The sequence below is a fragment of the Saimiri boliviensis genome, chromosome 5 (assembly GCF_048565385.1).
Source record: "Saimiri boliviensis isolate mSaiBol1 chromosome 5, mSaiBol1.pri, whole genome shotgun sequence".
Lineage (NCBI taxonomy): Eukaryota > Metazoa > Chordata > Mammalia > Primates > Cebidae > Saimiri > Saimiri boliviensis.
This window is the reverse complement of record NC_133453.1, coordinates 22,937,500-22,960,288: the sequence shown is the minus strand read 5'-3', so window position 1 is coordinate 22,960,288 and position 22,789 is coordinate 22,937,500. Positions and strand designations below refer to the sequence as shown.

The following is a 22,789-nucleotide window of genomic DNA, read 5'->3' as shown; positions in this document are numbered from 1 at the left end:
TTTTTTTTTTTGTCTGGTTACTCTTGTGTGTTCCCTCTCACAGAGCTGTGTTCCCAGCTGGATGGTGGGGCAAACCCCTAGACTTAAGTGCAACAAGCCTAGGCCGGGGCCCTCCAGACCAAGCCCTCAGAGCTGCGGGCCAGGAGGGTGGGGTCCCGCTCAGCCTTGAAACAAATAATAAAGAGAATCAAAGAAGGTATTTAGGGTGTGGAGGCAAAAAAGCACTGCTCTTTACTGAGTCCAAATGACTCAACTCTGGGCCTGTTTCCTCGTTTGTTGTTGGTTTTTTTTTTTTTTTTTTCCTGACCAGAGATTCGGTTCACAGCCAAATGGTTTTTTTCTTTTTTTTTTTTTTTTTTTTTTTTTTTTTGAGACAGAGTCTCACTTTGTCACCCAGGCTGGAGTGCAGTAGCGCAATCATCAGCTCACTGTAACCTCCACCTCTTGGGCTCAAGTGATCCTCCCACCTCAGCCTCCCAAGTAGCTGGGACCACAGGTGAGTGCCACTATGCCCAGCTAATTTTTGTGGGTTTTTAATTTTTTTTATTTTTGAGACACAGTTTCACTCTTGTTGCCCAGGCTGGAGTGCAATGGTGTGATCTCAGCTCACTGCAACCTCCACCTCCTGGGTTCAAGCGATTTTCCTGCCTCATCCTCCCGAATAGCTGGGATTACAGGTACCTGCCACCACACCCGGCTAATTTTTTGTATTTTTAGTAGAGACGGGGTTTCACCATGTTGGTCCAGCTGGTCTCAAACTCCTGACTTCAGGTGATCCGCCCACCTCAGCCTCCCAAAGTGCTGGAGCTACAGGCATGAACTACTGCACCCGGCCCAGTTTCTTCATTTGTAAGAGATGGGACTGGTGATTTCTAAGACAGGTTGACATGGACTGAACCTGGAGTCCGTCCCCTCCTCCATCTGCAAAACTGTAGGTGTACATATAGCTTTTGGGGAAGAGAGTTACCTCTCGTGAGCTTTTGGAAAGGGTCTATGGCGCAGAAAAGGTCAAGCACTAAAACCAAGGGGTCGATTCCAGATCCAGTGATCCAGTATGACAGGGTTGAGCTCTCCCTTTCCCCACCCAACTCCTGAGCCTTCACCAGTCTATTGCATCCTCCCCGGGAAAGCTGCAGTCAAGTGTATTTGATCACCTTGGAAAAGGTAGGAGAGACCAAGCCAGAACCCAGAAGGAAGAAGTGGATCCTTTGGGCAAAGCCAGACATATTCCTGGAGCCATGCAGGGTTTTAATTTCTCAACATAAACTTTATTACATTTATAGTTGTGTCCCTTTGTGTGATATATTTAGGATTAATTACTTAATAGAGAAATCCTAACTATATCCTTGGGCTGATTTGATTTCTGCCCCCAACCAACAGACTGACCCTTGTCCCCCCTTCCCCATTCCAGCTTAAGGCACTTAATATTACAAAGAAGGCAGTGGCTGGCTGGAGAGATGGGCTCAAGTCAGAAATCCCCCAGTGCAAGTTAAGACAAACAGAAGTCACTTTCCTTAGGACCCTCCCTGGATTAGCAAAAGGAAAGAGCACAGAAGTCTTCAGTACCACAGTAGGCTTCAGTATCTCCCAAGCCAGGTGAGGGACCCCCAGGCATTTTCCCTACCCCCACCGAGTCTCTCGTCACCCTAGTTACTTCCTGGCCACACTTAAGACTCTGCCCCTTACTTTCTGCTCTGAGCTGCCTGAATATAGGAAGCAAGAGCTCACTCTGACCAGAGACCTCAGAAGCCCACAAGGAGGCCTCAGCAGCTTTGAAGAATAGGGAGCAGATGGCCACATGTGCTCTAGTCTTAAACTGTCACAAGCCAAGAGCAAGCCCAGGGGAGATGCTGTTCCATGCTGACCTGTATAGGTAACTTTGCTCATTCCATTCTCCATCCCCAACCCTATCCCATATAAACAATACATACATGTCATTGAAACAAGAAGGGATTGAAGCAAGGAGACCCATGGGCACAGATCTCTTCTACCTTCCTGAGCTAAAAGATGCCAAGCCAAAGGAATACAGGATAATGGCCCATGTGTCCAGGAGGCTGGGGACAAAGCTCTCTGGCTTTGTTGAGGGAAGAAACAGCTCCAACTGCCTAGCCAAGAAGCCTGTGACAGAGGTGAGAGGGGAACCTCGTGACCTTGAAGTCACTTCTGCCTTTCATACGTATTCCCTTCTAGCGATCGAATGGGCTCTTTTCATCTTCCTCCCAACCCCAGCTATTAAGAATGTGGTGTCATGTAGTAGGTGGCAGGGAGAAGACACATCTTCAGCCTAGTCCCTGCCAAGGCCACCAAGAGCAACAGTTAGTCCCTAGCTCCTCCATCCCCATCAGGTACCCACACATCCATGGCCAGACAGGCCACCTGTCTCCAGGACAGAAAGGAAACTGGGCATGTTACTCAAGGGGAAGGAAAGTGGCCTGGAGCCCAGACCAGTCACAGGGCCCAGCCCTCTAGCTTGGAAGGGAGAGCCCAGGGTCGGGTAAAACAGGGTTGCTCCTTAATTGCGATCCCCCATCAGCTGCAGCACAAAGGTGAAGATGTAGATGATGTCCGTGTAAATCTGCAGGGCACCAGTGATGTAGTCCTCCGGGCTGATGGTGTGCTTCCGGTTCCCCAGGACCAGTTGTGTGTCGTAAGCCAGGAACTGCAAGGGCAGGAGAGCCGGAAGTGAGAACTCGGGCATCAGTGTCCAGAGCTCATTTCTGGTCTGCAGATTTGTCCTGGGGGCCTATGCGCCACACAGTGCTTAGGGACACATTCATGCATAGCCTAACACAGGCTCTATGCCGTAGGCCTTCACAGTCTAGGAAAGGAGCCAAACGTTGTGATCCATGATGTGGCCTACTAGTGTTCTAATAGCAGGCAGCGTGAACAAGAGATGGTGAGAGTACCCGCAAACATCAGGGGAACTTCTGGACGGTAGCGAGAGCAATGGCCAGCTATGGCCCCATGCCCTGCCTCCCGGGTAGTCCAAATTCATGCCCTGTTCCCTGAGTTCCTCCCCTCATCCCTTCAGCTACCCCGTTCCTAGTCCCTTCAGCTGGGACTTACCAGGGTGAAGCAAATGGCCCCCAGAGCAGCATAGAGCATGTGGAGCCAGTAAATCTGGGAAGAAGGGGACAGGGAATGGCATTAGAAACCTCAGCAACGCGCAGGCCCGCAGGCCGCAGCTTCCCCTTGGGATGGTGGCGTGAGAGTGGGTAGAGCTGGGAAGCTAGCTCTCCATGAAAAGCTACTGCCTTTCCACATCCTGAAGGAAATTAAAACTGGCAATATATCCAGCAGAGAAGGCAGAGGCCATCCTGCAATGGTTCTATAAAACCAATCTCCAAAGCCAGTCAAGGTATGCAAGTGTCTACTAGACTTCTAGAAAAAACGCAGTTGAGTGAAGGGAGCAGACCCAGGATCCCCCGTCATAGCATTCAATAGAGCGGTTCCTGCAGCCCAGCCTGAGAGGGGTAGACTAACGAAGAAGGGAGGCCCCCCAACCCCTCCGGTGAGTATCAGAATCCAAGAGCACCCACAGGTGGCCATCCACAGAAGGGCAGAGCTGGCCCATGGGCAGGTGGCCCTCATGTCCCCATCCTTTCCCTCAGCACTGTTCTCCCCCAGTTGAGTGGATTAAAGGAAATAATTAGATCCAGAGATCCCTCAGGTCCCTCCACCCAGGCCCATTATCTCAGTCCTCTGGGTTCCTCTCCCAGTCTGCCTCCTGGAACCTGATTCTCAGCTGCCAGGCAGAGTTAATCCACCCCTTCCCCTAGGAGTGCAATGATGCAGTCCAGGGCTTCAGGTGCTCTGGCCCCAAGGCTGCCCATCTCCCCAGAGAGTCTACCCTTACCCACAAGGATGCTGCCTCCTCCACGTTGGTGCCTTTGCTAGCCTGTTGGGAGGTTCTGGAGGTCAGAGCCTGCCCTGGGGGTCTTTGGGGCATGCGACACCAAATATATAGAAAGGTTGCTCTGAGCACTAGGTTCACTGACCCCAGCTCCCCTGGAACACTCACGTATTTGAAGTACAGCACAATGCTAGTGACAATCCCAGTCACCATGAGCACAATTCCCAGCACACAGAAGAGGCCTGTGCACGAAGTGAAATCCACCTGCCAGGAAGGGAGAAGGAGGCACCTGTCAGATGGCTGCCACAACCAGCCCAGCCAGACTGGCCCTGCCAGGGAGTCCCAGGGATGCCTCCTAGGGGGCATGGGAGTGCCCACAACGTTCTAAGGACAGAAACAGGACACGGTTTTGTAGGTGCAGATGAGGGGAAGGGGATCAGGTCTCTAGGGAAAATCTCTGGTATTGAGGGGTCCAGGCCTGCTTAAGGGCCAAGCACAAAGTGACAGGCCTGATGAGAAAGGGGAGTCGTGGGGGGTGCAGGGAAGGGCCCTCCATGCCCTCACCTTGGTCTGAAAGCAGAAGATGGTGACCGCAATGGACACCACAGCAGTGATGATCATTGCAATGATGACGGCTCTGGTTTGGTACATACTGGGGAGAAGCGGCAGTTAAGAGACTCATGAGGCATTCAGCCACATATGAAAGACTTCCAGGTCACCACTTCCAGAGGGGACCTCCCCAGAATCCACCCATGCAGCTGGCTGCCAGCTCAGGAACAGCCCACTCCCCCACAATGCACACTTCTCAAGAGTGGTGCTTTATCCCTGAGTGTACCTGGAAATGGTGCCCGTCATGAAGCCCATGGCAAAAGTCTGAGGGAAGGAAGGAAACAAGAATGAAACACTTAAAAAGGAAGGAAGGCAGAGCGCTGGGGAAGGGACCATGGTGGCCTCTGCCAGAGCTGGGGAACACCACCAAGTTGGAAAGAGGCAGCCACAGAGACCAGAACAGGTACCCAGATAAGGTGGGGGAGACGGCCAGGACATCCTTCTGCAGTGGGGTCCCCATCCCTTCCCTGGGACCAGCCTCCCTCCCAACATCTCCACACCCTCCTGCCACCCTTCCAGACTTACAAACAGGGTCAGGAGGATGATGTTCCATGGGAAACGGCGTCTGAAGGGAAAGAGAAGCTCTGATTAAGTGACTTGGGGCCACTCAGGTTACTTCCTTCTGTTACAGGCTCCTGTAGCAGAAGGAAGCGCTTGGCTCCTGTGCCTGGAGGATTGAGCCTTGTCTCCAAGAAAGGAGGCTGGCATGGCCTTTGGCACCTGTTCAGATGTTCTATGCAGGGACAACATGGGCCAGTGGGACCGACCTGCGCTGTGGTGCCAGAAACACCCAGATTTGTTTGCAGCTCTTACACTGCCTGCCTATGTGACAGGGAGAAAGTTACTCAGCCTCTTTGAGCCTCAGGTTCTTCCTATTTGTTAACTGGTTAAAATGCTACCTGTCTTGCAGGGTTGCTGTAAGAGTGACAGCTAGTTAGCTCCTGCACACACATGGTCCTTTGTATATACTTGAACGGTAGCTGCCATCCTCCTCCTCCCCCTCCTCCTCCTTTCTTGTTAGTTTCCATTCAGCTGCTATAAAGGAATCCCTTTTCTTTCCAAAATACTTGCCTCCCCATCCCAATCCCCGCCACCCCTCTCACTGTCTAAGTGTCTGGGACTCACCTGGGTCCCTGGCAGCAGGCAAGGGTCAGGTAGGTGATGATGAAGACAGCACTGGGGAGAAAGACGGGGAAGCACTTCAGGCCCAAACCTGCCCCGTCTGGCAGCACACACCAGCCCAGTGAGTCGGGGTCCAAACAGCTGTTTGGAAGTCTGAGGGGAAGCAACTCAGCAGGAAGCTAGAACAAGATGACTCCAGCCAGGGTCACTGAGATGCTCTGAAGCACCAGGCTTTGGCCAGGAAGGAGGTCTGGGGAGGCTGCAGCTGATGGGCTGAGAGGACACGGGGGCCGCAGCGCAGTGTGCATGTCAGCACCAGCAGGCCCCACCCTTGCTCTCTTGAGCTCTGGGGGTCTGTTACTCATCTGGGCACATACACCCACACCCTCTGGCTTGGGAAACTGGCACCCTCTCAGAAAGTATTTTGATCCTGCCCTGAGCAAAGCTGGTCACCTATTGTGAAAATGCTGACAAACCAAGGGATAAAAACAAAAATAAAAAATTTGGTCACCTAAAAACATGCCTCCCCGCCCAACCACAGAGGAGCACACACTCACTAAGACACGTAGTAGACAGCCACGTTTCTCCTCACAAAGGCGCTGACAGGTTCCCTGTGGGGTGGGGGGGACGGGAGAAGTCACCCTGAGGCTTGTCTGCCCCCTACCCAGGCCCACCAGGCAGCCCTGGCTCCATCTTCTCTAATCCCCCACGGTCACCCCGAGAGAAGGGCCCACCGCCACCCACACTCCCAGCAGGTGACCCCGAACTCCCAAGGCTGGTAGGAGTAAGTGACAAGGCCTAGAGACTTACACAAAGGTGAAGATAGCGATGATGGCCACGGTGATAAGCAGCTGCACAGAGATGATGGAGTAAACCTGGGACAGAGACAGCCAGGCCTGGGTCACCATCCTGCACCCTGGCCTCCCCAGGAAGCTGCCAGCCCCCAAGAAAGATCTGTTCTTACTTTCCTCCCACTCTAGAGCCCTCCCCAGCTGCAGCCTGGCCCAGAAGCGACACCAGTGAGGCACATGGCTCAGATGCTATGTGTACTTCTTCCTCAGCCCCCCTCCCATGCTCCCTGCCATCTCCCCTGCTGTCTAGCACCAGTCTGTGACTACTGACTTGCCCTGCCTGGCTGCCATGCTCCACCTGTAAAGCCTTTGTACTCCCAGCGGCTCATTCTGCACACTCTGTGCAGCTGTGAGATGGGGAGCGTGGGTTACAAGCAAGTAGGGTCATTTCTGGCTCCAAGCTGCCTGTAGTCTAAGGGGAGAAAGATGTCTAGGGAAGGCAAGCACTGGCAGAGCCCACCTAGGAGATTCTCCCAGACTGCATGTGTCTTCCCGAAACATAGTCAAGAAGAGATGTGCAAAAAGAGGGGGATCTCTGGAGTTAGAGAAGCTGGGTGCCCTTGTCAGCCGGACATGGTGGCTTACGCCTGTAATCCCAGCACTTTGGCAGGCTGAGGAGGGCAAATCATGAGCTCAGGAGTTCGAGACCAGCCTGACCAACAAGGTAAAACCCTGTCTCTACTAAAATACAAAAGTTAGCTGGGCATGGTGGTGGGTGCCTGTGATCCCAGCTACTCAGGAGGCTGAGGCAGGAGAACCACTTGAACCCAGGAGGCGGAGGTTGCAGTGAGCCAGGATCACACTACTGCACTCCAGCCTGGGCTACAGAGCGAAACTCCACCTCAAAAAGAAAAAGTCAGAGAAGCTGGGTGCTCCTCTAAGAAGCAGTCAGGGCTAGAGAAGGCAGGCAGCGAGTGTATTTCATGGAATTGGTGCCCTGGGGCTACTGTGTCCTACCCGCTCCCCATTCGCACAGCCTGAGCGCCCCAGATACACCCGCCTCCCAGTGCATATCTTACCTTTTGGATAAAAGTGTGCCGCACCTTTCGGTCATCCCACTCTCCAGCCCCGAAACTGTCACTCACGGCTCTCTCCTCCCCGTCATAGCCATGGCCTGGGCCTAGGGACAGATCGCACTTGACCAGCTGGGGACCCAAGACATGCAGCCTCAATCCTAAAGCCTCCCTGACATTCTCAAGGTCTCAGGTATCTCCAGCCAAAAGACAAGTGTTCTAACAGGAACTCTTCTTCCAAGCCGGGGTCCTCTAGACACCCTCAGAGTGACCCAGAGCTGGCCTGTACATTCCCCACACACATCTGTGGAGGGTTCCTCTGTGCCCAGCCCACGCCACTGGGGGTTCAGTGGGGGTCACGATGTAGTGAGGAAGCCAGGCAGGAGCAGGTGTGGGCAGCCAGCCGGGGCAGAACAGGACGGGGACAGAGGGTGGGAGAAAAGGAGGGTGGCAGAGCACAGTGTGTGCAGCAGCGAGGACCACACTGTGCCTGGAGGATTGAGCCTTGTCTCCAAGGAAGGAGGCTGGCATGGCCTTTGGCACCTGTTCAGATGCAGACCCTGGGATGAGCATCAGCCTCACAGCAGCAGGTGTGTAGAGGGTGTACGTGACTGTGCAGGACCACGCACAGATCTGTACCAGCACACACACGTCCAGGTGAGAGTTGGCCGACACCATCTGGGGTGCAGAGACGCTGCAGGGCTGCAAACATTCCCTGAATGCCTCTCTGGGAATTACCTTTTTTTCTTTTTTTGAGACAGAGTTTTGCTCTGTCACCAGGCTGGAGTGCTGTGGCACAATCTCATCTGACTGCAACCTCTGACTCCCTGGTTCAGGCAATTCTTCTACCTCAGCTTCCCAAGTAGCTGGGATTACAGGCAGGCGCCACCACGCTAACTTTTTTTGTGTATTTTCAGGAGCCAGTGGCAGGCTGAGTAGAGACGGAATTTCACCATGTTGGCCAGGAAGGTCTCAATCTCCTGACCTCATGATCCACCCGCCTCAGCCTCCCAAAGTGCTGGGATTATAGGCGTGAGCTACTGCACCCAGCCAGGGAACTACTTTTAAAATCCACACGTGAGGTACCCAGGAAGACTCCCTGCACTCTAAGTTCACCTCATTTCTTGTTTGTTTGTTTGTTTGTTTGTTTTGAGACAGAGTCTCACTCTGTCGCCCAGGCTGGAGTGCAGTGGTGCGATCCTGGCCCACTGCAACCTCTGCCTCCTGGGTTCATGCAATTCTCCTGCCTCAGCCTCCTGAGTAGCTGGTATTACAGGCGCCTGCCATCACACCTGGCTGATTTTTGTATTTTTAGTAGTGATGGGGTTTTGCTGACCTTAGATTACTCCTGACCTTAGGTGATCCGCCTGCCTCAGCCTCCCAAAGTGCTGGGATTACAGGCATGAGCCACTGTGCCAGGCCTCATCTCATTTCTGACCAAGCAGCATGTCCCTGCCATGATGGTTAGTGTCTTTTGCAAAAATCAGATTTCACTTGAAAGGATAAAGAAAGTGCTTCGGGTTTCCGAAGGAGTTCCTAGGGAGGTCGTCCTAGGAGGTGGCAGCGGCTTGTTCGGAAACAAGCTGGTCCCGAGGTAACCCCCCAGGAGTCATTGCTTGGCCAGCCCCTGTCTCCTGTGGTGTGTCCATTCTGGGACATGTCTCATGAGCTGGGTCACCTTGAACAAAGGGGCCAGCAGGTGGCTTGTTAGGGGGCCAATTGCTGAGGGAAAAAGTGGAGGGTAAGAAAGACGAGCAGCAGAGGGAGAGATCTCAACAGAGAAGATGAGAAAGGGATTTAAGGGGAACTAGAAGAGAAAAGGGGCAGGCGGTGGTGGTCGCATCTGCTCCAAGCGCTGTCCCTCCGACCCACCCTCCATCTGCCCTTCCAGGACTCACCATAGTTCATGGGCATCGGGTGGATGGGGGGCATGGGCTGTGGGTAGCCAGCAGGGTGACCGTAGCCAGGCTGTGGGTAGCCAGGGTAGGCAGGATACCCTCCCGGCAGGACAGAGGGCTGCCCATAGCCCCCAGGGGGCGGAGGGCCTGGGTACAGAGGGTTGCGGTCCTCATATGGTGGTGGTGCGCTGGGGTTGGACATGGCCGTTCACGGGCTGAGGGGGAACCCTGGCTGCTGGGACCTGAAATGAGAGAGGAGAGAAGCAGTCATGAGTGCCCAGGCCCAACTCACTCAGCCCCGTGGCCCCACTTCCAGCCTAGCCCAGGCAGCCTCCATGGAGAGGAGCACCTCCTATTTCTTCCTTAGAGGATGCGTGTCGTTTGCTGTCCACAGGCCGCCTCCCCCACAGCTGGGCTCCTGCCCCTCCTGCCTTTGTGCCCACTTTCTGTCCACAGGCCTCTCGCTGTGCAGCTCCCCAGACATAGGAAAGCAAGAGGAAGGACTCGCTCAGGAGGCAGGGACCCAGGGAGCCTGGAACTCCCTGTTCTCATTTAAGAAAACCTTCTAGTGTTGGTGGCTTGACAGCAGAACCAGCAAAGAAGCCAGATGGCCCGGGCACAGTCTCCTGGTGACTCACAGGGTCAGCGGGACCCTCTGAAAGGGTCAGCCCTGCCCCTGCAGCAGCTGACAGGGGTGCCAGGCCTGGAAGCCAGAGCTGGGATGGAGCCAAGGCTCAAAGTGGAGAGCCAGGGGGAGGAAGCAGAGGAAAACAAGCTAGCCCCAGTGCCAGGCCCCGAGGGGGAAGGGACCCAGGGACCAGGGAGCCAGTGGCCGGCTGAGTCAGGAAGCCTGAGAAGCAGGGGCGGGTGGTACAGGGCCGGGAGGCTGTGCCAAAAGGCAGGCCTGAGACAGGACTTTCTGGTTCCTTCCAATAACAGCTGTGGCGTGTCACAAAGGCATGCGGCAGCCTGCAGCCTGCTCTCTTCACTGGCCTTGCTAGGGAGTAGTTAGTGAGTTCAGGGCTCCTCGGCCCCCTTGGAGGGGAGACAGATGTTCTGAATCCCAAGGTCTGTGCGAGTTCTACCTGTCTTCTGTGCAGTGCTAACAGGGAGCAGAAAGAGTTGAGGAGTCAGGCCCCAAGGTCAAGGGAATGCCTCCCCTGCAGCAGGAAGAGCCCCACAGTCAGAGGAGGGCAGGAGGAGGGAACCCCAAACTGGAGCTAGAAGGGACCTCGAGGCCGTAAGCCCCAAATGCTCATTTCAGATGAGAAAATGCAGGCCCTGAACGGGAAGTGATTCCCTAGGACCCCAGGACTCCCAGGTCAGTGGCATAACGACAGAGGCCTTCCCGATGCTGGGCCCCTGTCCTTCATGTTATGTGGTGCTCTTATGCCTCCTCTGCCAGTTACCGTCCTCTGGGCCTGCTGGTCCCCTCTGGTGGCAAAGATACAGGCTTGGGAAGAGCTGAGGGCACCCCTAGAGGGCCCCTGCATCCCCAGTAAGGACAAGCCCTGGCAGTCTGGGCTTCACAGAGCCACCACTCCTAGAGCATCTCCCAGGGGGCTTTAGGACCCCCAAGGAGGACACCCCCAGACACAAGTCCGAAGACACCAGAGGCTCTCAGAGGCTCTGCTGGAAGCGAGAGAGACCAGCATCTCTTTTTAGGGCACGCTACACAGTTCAGGGATCAGATAAAGGACTGTTTTGTCTCTTCTCTCTTATGACAACTGGGATAATTCAGAGAGGAGAAGGTGGCAGGGAGGGTTGGGGAGGGGGAGCTGAATAGCAGTCCAGGTCTCTCAGTGGGTAATTTTGAGGAAAGCTATTCTCCATCTCCCCAGAGGAGCTGGGGTAGAACCAGGGCAGGAATGTCAGGTCAGAAATACAAAGCTGGCCAGGCACCGTGGTGCACGCCTATAATCCCAGCACTTTGGGAGGCCGAGGCGGGCAGATAACTTGAGGTCAGGAGTTCAAGACCGGCCTGGCCAATACAATGAAACCCCATCTCTACTGAAAAATATAAAAATCAGTTGGGCACGTGCCAGGCACCTGTAATCCCAGCTACTTGGCAGGCTGAGGCAGGAGAATCACTTGAACCCAGGAGGTGGAGGCTACAGTGAGCTCAGATCGCACCACTGCACTCCAGCATGGACAACAGAGTGAGGCACTGTCTCAAAAAGAAAAAAAAGAGGCACTGGCCGGGCGCGGTGGCTCAAGCCTGTAATCCCAGCACTTTGGGAGGCCGAGGCGGGTGGATCACAAGGTCAAGAGATCGAGACCATCCTGGTCAACATGGTGAAACCCCGTCTCTACTAAAAATACAAAAAAGTAGCTGGGCATGGTGGTGCGTGCCTGTAATCCCAGCTACTCAGGAGGCTGAGGCAGGAGAATTGCCTGAACCCAGGAGGCGGAGGTTGCGGTGAGCCGAGATTGCGCCATTGCACTCCAGCCTGGGTAACAAGAGCGAAACTCCGTCTCAAAAAAAAAAAGAAAAGAAAGAAAAAAGAAAAAAAAGAGGCACTGGCCAGAAAGGCCCTGTGGGCAGAAACGCCAGCTGGGACGTCAAACCATGATGTCACCATGATGTGTCCCTGCACCTCCTCAGGGCGCACCTCTGTGAAATAAGGTGGGGCCACATGACCTCTAAACCCACTGCCCCCTCTAGCAACAGACTATGATCCTGGGAACATGGCTCTGCAGGGCCTGACCTTTGCTCGGCCAGACAGCTGCCCCTGCTCCCTTCTCTGAGCTAAGCAGGGGAAACAGGTCCCTTTCCAGACAAAGGGGCTGTGACAGCCACTGGGTGAAAGGTGACTCAGAGAGAAGGGTCAGCCTTGGATGGGCCGCCGGGACTTCAGGGTTCTGGTGCAGCTCAGTGGGTGCTGACTCAGAGCCTCACTCTTGCTTCCCTTGCCCCTCCCTTTCAGGCTTTTGGATTCAGAGGCCTGTGCTAGGAGGCCTGCCTGTACACAGCGGTTTCCAGGTCAGTCCTACAGGCACCTCAGCCACCAGCCCATCCACACCAGAAACTACTGTGACCACTTCACCTCCCTATGCCTCAGTTTCCTCACCTGGAAAATGGGTCTCACACTAATAGTACCCTCCATGGGGTTGCTCTAAAAATTAAATGAGAAAATACATATAGAAGGCTGGGCACAGTGGCTCATACCTGTAATCCCAGCACTTTGAGAGGCTGAGGCAGGTGGATCACCTGAGATGAGGAGTTCGAGGCCAGCCTGGCCAACATGGTGAAACCTTGTCTCTACTAAAAATATAAAAATTAGCTGGGTGTGGCAGCAGACGCCTAGAATCTCAGCTACTCCAGAGGCTAAGGCAGAAGAATCGCTTCAACCTGGGAGGCAGAGGTTGCAGTGAGCCAAGATCACGCTACTGCACTCCAGCCTGGGCAACAGAGTAAGACTGTGTCTCAAAAAAAAAACCAAAAAAGAAAATACACATAGAGCGCTTAGAATGATGCCCGACCCCTGATATACAGGGGCAAATATTGGTTATTTTCATTAAAGCCTTACAACAGTCCAGCAAGTTAATACTGTTATTATTATTCCCATTTACAAATGAAGAGATTGAGGCATAAAAGAATTAAATCACTTGACCAAGATAACCTAGCTAGAGTGTGATGGAGTCAAGATGAGACCCAAGACTGACTCCCAAGCCCCTGCTGTTAATCCAGCCTTCTCATCACTTCTGCCATGGCTTCCATCTAAGACCCTCTCATGACAACAGGAGGCTGACGCAAGTGGAAGCTAAACCACTCCACACTGCCATGGGGCTCATACCCTGTCCAATGGCCCCAGGAGAAGAAGGTGGCCCAGAGCTGAAAAGAAATTCACCCAAGGCCAGCCAACTCCTCACATTACCAACTAGACAGCCAGAGCACAGGGACCTGTTCATGGTTACCGAGCTGGTCCCGGCATGAGGACAGGATCCTAGCTGTCTACATAGAGACCTGGGCACAGGAGAGGAAACCCCAGCATTAACGCTAGTCAGGGGAGTAGCTCAACTCAGCCACGCTCACCTCTGAGCAATGCCAAGAACGCTGTCAGACTGGCAGGAGCCTCCGGGGCGCAAGGCTGCTGGGCTTGGCAGCATTAGAGCCTACTCTTGGGCTTCTGCCAGTCTCCATGAGGGCCCTGGCCACTTCCACATCATCAAGGGCCTCCACTAGGGATGAGCTTTGGGGCTGGCACCTGCCTAGGTAGCAGCAAAAGGGGGAAGGGATCAGGTTTACTTTCCTAGCTATGTCAAAGGGTGGAGGCTGGAGAAGACTGGAGAGTGAGGGAGGGAGAGAGAAGGGGAGGAAGATCACGAGATTGACAGAGAGTGAGGATGATACCCAAAGACTAGAAATCAGGTCTTCTGGGTTCTGCCGGCAGCTCTCAGAGGGGCTCACAGTCTGTAGGGGCTAAAAAGGAACTTTAGGGTTCCCACTGGAAGCCTGAATTTTCCTAAAATGCAGTAGGCATTCACCTTCTGCTTGGCTTTTTTTGAGACAGAGTCTCACTCTGTTGCCATGCTGGAGTACAGTGGCATGATCTCGGCTCACTGCAACTTCCGACTCCCCGGTTCAAGCAAGTCTCCTGCCTCAGTCTCCCAAGTAGCTGGGATTTCAGGCACATGCCACCACACCCAGCTAATTTTTGTATTTTTAGTAGAGACAGGGTTTCATCATGTTGGCCAGGATGGTCTCGATCTCCTGACCTCATGACCCGCCTGCCTTGGCCTCCCAAAGTGTTGGGATTACAGGCATGAGCTATCACACCCGGCCTTTTTTTTTTTTTTTTTTTTTTTGGTGGAGACAGGGTATCACCATGTTGGCTAGGCTCTCAAGCTCCTGGCCTCAAGTGATCTGCTCACCTCACCTGGGATTACAGGCGTGAGCCACCGCATCTGACCCACCTTCTGCTTGAAGGAACTGCAGCAACATGAAGCAAGCCTCTTGTCTGCAGGCAGCTCGAATCATTAGAACATTCTTCTTCGCCTCAGAATGCCTGTTATCGAGGCGTTCAGACTGTGCCCTATCCTTGCCCATTACAAATCTAAGTTTACTCCTCTCTCAGAACCCCAGCCCCCCATTAGGAAGGAACCATCGCCCCTGCTTTCTACCACAGCGGCGGCACAAGTGGGTGAGCTCAGACAGCAGGACTTGCTGGGTATCAAGGTTTTCAGGTGCAGGGGTGGAAGCACCTCCTCCCCTGGAGCCCTCTCAGTGTGGTAATCCTGCTACCAGCTTACTGAGGCCCCAGCTGGGGCTCTCCTGGGGCCATCTGAAGAGTTAAGGCTTCGGAATCTGCAGAGGAGGCCTGAGCTACTGAGGTTACAGCAAGAGGAGTGTGTGTGTACTGGAGGGAGGGACAGAAAGGAGCAGCTGACTGGTCCAGGCAGCCTGCCCTCCTCCCTGCCAGGGACGGATGCCCAGAGTGGAAAGAACAGCTCAGAATGCGCATCTCAGGAAACCCCACCCAGCAGGCCAAGGAGCACAGCCCAGATCTGACAGTTTCCTTCCCTCCCTTTTCCTTTATCTGCCCCAACTCCACCATAAGAAAACACTTTATCCTCCTACCCCAGGGCACAGCTGACCTCACAGCCACAAGGGCAGACAAGTAAAAATATATACCTGTCTGAGCAAGTCACCAGGTCTGATTCTGAACCAAGGGGGCCCAGAATAAACTGAATATCCTTCCTTCAGCCTGGACTTTGGGATTAAGAGGATGAAGCCACAGGGATCTCAACACTAAAATATCAGAGCTGGCTTAGACTTTGGATATCATCTGGTCATCTGACAGACAAGGAAACCCCAGAGCCAAGAAACCCTGCTCCGCCCCAGAACAGGCCCTCTTGGTCATGGGTTTGGAACTTCCCTTCCCAGCCCCGCCTACTCTGAATGACAGACATCAGCACACACTCTCTCCCAAGGAGGAACCAGAACAAGCCACCATTCTCCCAGTTCTCTAGTGACCTCTCAGCTCAGAAACAGTTAAGGCTGCCAGCCCTCGACTTCTGGCCCCCAACTCGAGGCCACTCATAACAGCCCCCTCTCTAGCCAGGGTGGCCTCTCTCTGGACACCTAAAAGCTCACAAGAGAGAGAGTATGTCCTGGGGATCATGCGAAGACCCAGCTACCGCACCACCACCCTTGTCTGGAGCAGAATCTTTTGATTAGAGTGGTAACCTCAGGAACCCCACCCAAGTCAGGTCTGGATGGCCTGGGAGTACAGATAAGGGAAGAGGAGGCCATTAGCAGGCTGATGACTTCACGCTTTCAACTTTTTTTTTTTTTTTTTTTTTGAGACAGAGTCTCATTCTGTCTCCTAGGCTGGAATGCAGTGGCTCAATAGATCTCGGGTCACTCTAACCTCCACCTCCCCGGTTCAAGAGATCCTCCTGCCTCAGCCTCCCAAGTAGCTGGAACTACAGGTGTGTGCCACCATACCCGGCTAATTTTTTGTATTTTCAGTAGAGACAGGATGGGGTTTCACTGTGTTAGCCAGGATGGTCTCCATCTCCTGACCTTGTGATCCCCCGGCCTCAGCCTTGGGAAGTGCTGGGATTACAGGTGTGAGTCACCAGGCTGGCTGTAATACTTCTGAGCACAGTCCCAGTCCACCTCCTTCTTTGTTTCATTATCTATTGTCTTTTCATTGAAGATTTGGAGGGGAAAGAGACAGACAAATGAAACTGATAACCAACCTCACAATAAAGAACTAGGGCAGGAAGAGAACCACTTAGAGTAATGGAAACATTTCCAGTAATTACTACACAACTAAGGATATCCGTCATTTCCAAAATCCAAAATGCTCCACAATCGGAAACTTTTTGAGCACCAAGATGATACTCAAAGGAATGCTCACTAGAGCTTTTCTGATTTCAGATTTTCAGTTTTGGGATGCTCAACTGTTAAGTATAATACACATAGCTCCAAATCCAAAAAAACCCAAAATCCATGTGCTTCTGCCTCTGTAGATCTCTGCCCCTATGGCTATGGTGCCTGTCTGCTGGGCTAGGCGAGTAAAGTGTTTTCTTGGGGGTGGAAGGGAGTTGGGGTAGGTAAAGAAAAAGTGGGCCAGGCATGGTGACTCATGCCTGTAATCCCAGCACTTTGGGAGGCCAAAGCAGGTGGATCACTTGAGGTCAGGAGTTCGAAACCAGCCTGTCCAAAATGGCGAAACCCTGTCTCTACTTAAAAAAAAAAAAAATACAAAAATTAGCCAGGCATAGTGGCACCGCCTGGAATCCCAGCTACTCGGGAGGCTGAGGCAGGAGAATCGCTCGAACCTGGGAGGCGGAGGTTGTAGTAAGCCAAGATCATGCTGCACTCCAGCCTGGGCAACAAGAGCAAAACTCCATCTCAAAAAAAAAAAAAAGAAAAGAAAAGAAAAGAAAAAGCGGCAGGGCAAGGTGGCTCATGCTTGTAATCTCAGCACTTTGGGAAGCCAAGGAGGATCAAGAGGTCAGAAGATCAAGACCATCTTAGCCAATATGGTTAAACCCTGTCTCTACTAAAAAATACAAAAATTAGCTGGGCATAGTGGCATGCACCTGTAGTCCCAGCTACTCAGGAGGCTGAGGCAGGAGAATCACTTGAACCCAGGAGGCAGAGGTTGCAGTGAGCCAAGATCGCACCACTGCACTCCAGCCTGGGCAACAGAGCGAGACTCCGTCTCGAAAAAAAAGAAAAAAAAAAGGAGGAGGCCGGGCGCGGTGGCTCAAGCCTGTAATCCCAGCACTTTGGGAGGTCGAGGCGGGTGGATCACGAGGTCAAGAGATCGAGACCATCCTGGTCAACATGGTGAAACCCCGTCTCTACTAAAAATACAAAAAATTAGCTGGGCATGGTGGCGCGTGCCTGTAATCCCAGCTACTCAGGAGGCTGAGGCAGGAGAATTGCCTGAACCCAGGAGGCGGAGGTTGCGGTGAGCCGAGATCGCGCCATTGCACTCCAGCCTGGGTAACAAGAGCGAAACTCCGTCTCAAAAAATAAAAATAAAAATAAAAAAAAAAAGGAGGAAAGGGAAAGGAAACTGTCAAAATGGTCGCCATTTTGGATAAGGGATACTCAACCTGTAGCAACTAAGGCACATGTGATCCTCACAACAGCCCTGTGAGGTATTCTTACCCCTATCCCACTGTCTAGATGAGAAAACTAAAATTCAGAGAAAAAGAGAACTAGGGTCCCACAGCAGGCAAACAGCAGAGATGGGTTTAAGCCCAGATCTCATGCCTGATTTAAAATTCAGCCTCTTTGCTTTTTTTTTTTTTTTTTTTTTTTAAATGCTACTGGCAGGATAAACCAGGTAGTGTCTTTGCTTTTATATCAATCAGGAGTAAAAAGCCCCTGAGGCACCCCTAGCAGGCACCTTCGTGAACAAGCAGCACCGAGGGTCGGGGTCAGGCAGCAAAGATCAAAAAGATAGAAAGGAGCTGAGCAAGCTGTTTGTACCAATTTCTTTTCCCTGCAGAAAGTTGATCTGAAGGCTGGGTCCTGGGTTAGGAGGCAGGGACCTGAATTCTTGTCCTGGTTTTGGGACTGACTCCAATTTGAGAGCTAGAATGTGAGAGTCACATCTCTAGACTCCGGTTTTAACATCAGTAAGATAATTCCCCTGAACTGAAAGATCAGCCAGGTACGGTGGCTCACACCTGTAATCCCAGCACTTTGGGAGGCCGGGCCTGGCGGATCATTTGAGGTCAGGTGTTCAAGACCAGCCTGGCCAACATGATGAAACCTTGTCTACTAAAAATACAAAAATTAGCCAGGCGTGGTGGCAGGCACCTGTAATCCCAGCTACTTGGGAGGCTGAGGCAGGAGAATCGCTTGAACCCAGGTGGCAGAGGTTGCGGTGAGCCAAGATCATGTCCCTGCACTCCAGCCTGGGTGACAGAGTGAGAGACACTGTCAAAAAAAAAAAAAAAAAAAAAAAGAGGCCAGGCATGGTGGCTCATACCTGTAACCCAAGCACTTTGGAGGCCAAGGCGGGCAGATCACCTGAGGTCAGGAATTTAAGACCAGCCTGACCAACATGGTGAAACCCTGTCTTTAAAAAATAAAATAATAAGCCGGGCGCGGTGGCTCAAGCCTGTAATCCCAGCACTTTGGGAGGCCGAGGCGGGTGGATCACGAGGTCAAGAGATCGAGACCATCCTGGTCAACATAGTGAAACCCCGTCTCTACTAAAAATACAAAAAAAATAAAAATAAAATAATAATAATAATAATAATAATAATAATAAAGGCCAGGTGCGGTGGCTCACACCTGTAATCCCAGCACTTTGGGAGGACAAGATGGGTGGATCACGAGGCCAGGAGTTCAAGACCAGTCTGGCCAAGATGGTGAAACTCCATCTCTATTTTAAAACAACAACAACAACAAAACTGAAAGATCAAAGTCCATTCTAACTGCCAGTCTCTGATTCTGAATGAAGAGCCTAAAGAAGGCTTCAGGGCACAATGGCATGGCTCCCCAAGAACCTATACCAGGGAGTCACTACTAATGTGCCAATGTTTCAGAGGACATCTTCAGAGGCAGAAGTACATGGCATGTTCTCAGTCTAGGGCTGTCCATAATTCTCCCTCCCAAACTGTCCCCATAATGCTGTCTGGCCTCACCGGCCAGCTCTTCCTGGGTGATCAGTTACTCCCAAGCTAAACAGTATTACCCTCTAGGAAAGAAAGAATAGGAGCCAGAAGGAAGTCCACTGACCTGGGTTCATGAACTAGCTGCAGGAATCTGGGCAAATGACCTCCCCTGGCCTCCTTTTATCCCTAAATCAGCCCACGTCGGGGAAAGGTGTAGGGACCCGTTTATGGGAGCCAGGGAGTGGAGAAACAGAATCACCAAGCCAGGCATTTCCCAGACTGCTCTAAAGAACACGCCCCAGGAGACATTAATGGATGAGTGCTGGAAACAGATGAGTCTTAGAAACAATCCACACCCCCTTCTTGGAAACTGGCAATGGCATATTCAGCCCCTGAGAAGTCCTGCAGCAAGCAGCCCTGTTCAGCTTTGTTTAACCCAGCGTTCCTTCAAACTTCCTTAAGCCTGAGCCACTTTCATCAAGGAAAACCTATTAAAATGCTGTGGGATGCTGATTCAGGCCGCCTTTTTTTTTTTTTTTTTTTTTTTTTTTTTTTTTTTTTTTGAGACGGAGTCTCGCTCTGTCGCCCAGGCTGGAGTACAGTGATGCAATCTTGGCTCACAGGAACCTCTATCTTTCGGGTTCAAGCAGTTATTTGCCTCAGCCTCCCGAATAGCTGGAATTACAGGTGCCCGCCACCACACCTGGCTAATTTTTGTATTTTTAGTAGAGATGGGGTTTCACTATCTTGGCCAGACTGGTCTTGAACTCCTGACCTTGTGATCCACCCACCTTGGCCTCCCAAAGTCTGGGATTACAGGCATGAGCCACTGTACCAGGCCTCAGGCCACCTTTGTGTTACAGACATCCAACCCTGAGAATCATTCATGACTCCTGGTCTCTTAAAACCTCTGTGCGTATACCCAGCTGCCCCTCAGAGCAGTCACATGAAGTACTAGACATGACCTCTCACTGTCAGGGGGTCAGCCTGGTGCCAGGATCCTCAGCAAGGGTCCTTCCCTTTCCCCATTCCACACAGCTGCTATCCCACGGTGGGATTTACTGCCAAGGACTGGGGGACATCTCCAGCTAGCACAGAACCAGGAAACAGGCACCCCCCCCCCACCAACCTCACCTCTGTGCAACAGGGCAAAGCACAGATCATTACAGACAAAAGTGGGGACTCATTATTATCTCCCTCCCCACCAATGGAAGTACCTGCCACTGTGGCCCACAGACTTCTGGATATCATTTCTACTTCAAAACTAGACCCAGGTTTTGGCTTAGAATCTCAGACTTCTAGGGTTGGAAGATTCTGTCAAGGTCATCCCTTCCACAGTGTCCCCAACAGAATAATAGGTCCAGAAGGCCCCTGTCACGGCCAGCCATGTTGTTAGCAGAACTTCTTCCCAGAGAATTATATGAGCGTCCACTCTCTGGTCCTCCCAGTTCAGCCCTCTGCAAACAAAGTGTGTGTGTCCCTACTCTGTGGCTTCTGCTCTTTCTGAAGGGGCCAGGGTGAGGTCTGGGGTTGGAGGTGCTCTGAGGTAGGCAGCATCCGGCAGAGGCACCCATTTTCAGGGGGAGAAGGCTGAGCCCAGGTGGCTATTACGCCAGCTCATGACATGAGGCTCTCCCAACACTTACGGGATAACCCATCATTACCTCTCTGATGTGCTCATTTTTACGAGTGAGGCCTTGTGGTCATGACACAAGAAGACAGGAAGACAGGGCCCCTGACACTGTGGTTTTGCCATTTCTATTTAAGCTATAAACGGGTTCTCTGGATCCTCATGACTAGAGAGACAGGGAGAGGTAGGTGAGGAGGAAGGATGGCTCCCCCTTTTGCACTGACAAAGCAGCCTCAGGAGGCACCTGGCTCCCCTGCCACCGCTGGCTGGCCCAAAGGCGCCAGCTTTGAAACCAAAGCTCACCAATGAGATGAATATTTCAGAGCTCAGAGAACTGGACACCTGAGGGCCCTTCCATGACATCTGGCTCTGACCCTGGTTCCCACGCCTACTTATCCCATGTCCAGGGTGCTCAGGTAGAACCCCAAACTCCTGGGTACCACGCAGAGGCCACAGCCGGGTGAGAGGAGATGGAGACCCCACAGGACAAGAACTGGTGCAGACCACAAGGTCAGGGCCGTGCCTCCCTGCAGCCTCCCTCTGCTTCCTCCCACTGGTCCCTGGCTCCTGCCCCAGCCTCTCCACTTGCTTTCCCTTTTCCCATTTCCCATTTCCCTGTTTTGTTTTCACTCTGACCCAAAGAAGTCACGAGGAGGCTGGTACTCTCCTGTAACTCTGTGAAGCCAGCCTGGGAACAGTGGCTGGAAGTGGGACAGTCTGAGGGCAAAGTCATGGTGACAGGGGTGGCCACTTCCCCATACCAAATACTTGGGCTGCCCACTGGCTTCCGCCCCAGCTGCAAGCTAGGACCCCCCTCCTTCCCTACCCCTGAAATATTCACCTGTCTATACCAAGATGTGCCCCCAGGTACAGCGGAGGCAACCTGGGGTCCTGGCTGGGCCCTGGCTGTCTCCCCTCCCTCTTCCCTCTTCTCACCAGCTGAGGGCCATGAAGGCCTCATCCCACACAGCTGGCCACTGGGGCTGGCATGGTAGACAGGCCCTGCGACAGAGAGGGCACTCGTGCCCGCAAGAGCGGGCACGAAGACACCCTCAGACCCTGGCTCCGCTCACCGGTGCCCACAACATGCTGCTGGGTTCCCAAGGCTAACCAGGTGCTACAGACCCGGCCGCCCACCCGGGCTCCCAAGGAGAGCGAAACGCCAAGGGCCAGTGCGAGAGATCCCCATTCGGGGGCGGGCTCCTTGGGCCCGGGAGCGGGCCAGCCGGGAGCGCGCTCCGAAAAGTTTAGGGGCCCCGGCTCGGGGCCGCCCCAGCCCTGGCCCAATCCCCACCGCCACCCACAGTCCCGAACGGCGCGGTCCCCGGCCCCCAGGCTTGCCTGCGCCGCAGCCGACGGAACGTTCCGAGCAAGTCCGACTGCTGCAAGTCCTGCCGGGCGAGGCAGGGCTGGGCTCGGCAGGGGCTCCGCGCCCCGCCCCGTCGCGCGGGCCTCGTGGGGCGGGGCCTCGGGGCGCCGCCAGGGGGCGCAGGGGTCTGTCCCGGGCTGGCGGGTGTCTCGGGGCCCCCGACGACGTCTCACTAATAACACGGGGTATTTTCGGATTTAAATACAATACATGATATTGATGGGAAGCTAGAAAAGACATAGAACTACAGGGAAGAAAGTAACTTCTCTTCACTCCTATTTCTCAGGGGGAGGCGTTCCCTTGGGGTCCTTTGGCGGTTGTATTTCTGTGTGTATTTTGTTTTTCTGCAGTGGGGTCATATTGTATGATGTTTTGTTTACTGCCTTTCTTTTTACTTAATATTTCATCATGAACATTTTTCTTCTCACTAAATAGTCTTCAAAAGCATAATCTTAATGCCGTAAAGTATTCCATTGCATGGCGATTCGGATTTATTAAATTAATTTCCTACTGGAGGCCATTTGTTTCCCATTTTTACATTATAAACAAATCCGTATTAAAATTCTTGATAATTCTGTGCTTTTGAGATAAACGCACTTTTCGATTTAAAAACTGCAAACATGCAAATCTAGAGATGGAACTTAGAATCTCTTTAAAATTACTCAATCGGCTGGGCCCAGTAGCTCAGGCCTGTAATCCCAGCACTTTGGGAGGCTGAGGCAGGTGGATCATGAAGTCAGGAGTTCAAAACTAGCCTGGCCAACATGGTAAAACCCCCATCTCTACCAAAAATACAAAAATTAGCTGGGCGTGTGGCACTTGTCTATAATCCCAGCTACTCAGAAGGCTG

General features: G+C 52.9%; 2 protein-coding genes across 2 annotated transcripts in view; one reads left to right on the top strand and one right to left on the bottom strand.

The window, feature by feature from the left end:
* The window catches only part of PNKD (PNKD metallo-beta-lactamase domain containing), an 81,415-nt gene that overhangs the window by 2,534 nt on the left and 56,092 nt on the right, over positions 1 to 22,789 (top strand). The gene's annotated exons all lie outside the window — the stretch shown is intronic.
* On the bottom strand, positions 1,247 to 22,019 carry TMBIM1 (transmembrane BAX inhibitor motif containing 1). The gene is made up of 12 exons (XM_003925543.4): positions 21,912 to 22,019; positions 9,347 to 9,588; positions 7,455 to 7,555; positions 6,395 to 6,459; positions 6,142 to 6,195; positions 5,588 to 5,638; positions 4,988 to 5,027; positions 4,689 to 4,726; positions 4,418 to 4,505; positions 4,022 to 4,117; positions 3,067 to 3,120; positions 1,247 to 2,659 (listed from the first exon to the last, which is right to left on the bottom strand). The coding sequence occupies exons 2-12, from the start codon at positions 9,546 to 9,548 to the stop codon at positions 2,513 to 2,515; spliced, it is 936 nt and encodes a 311-aa protein (XP_003925592.1). The 5' UTR covers positions 9,549 to 9,588; positions 21,912 to 22,019; the 3' UTR covers positions 1,247 to 2,512.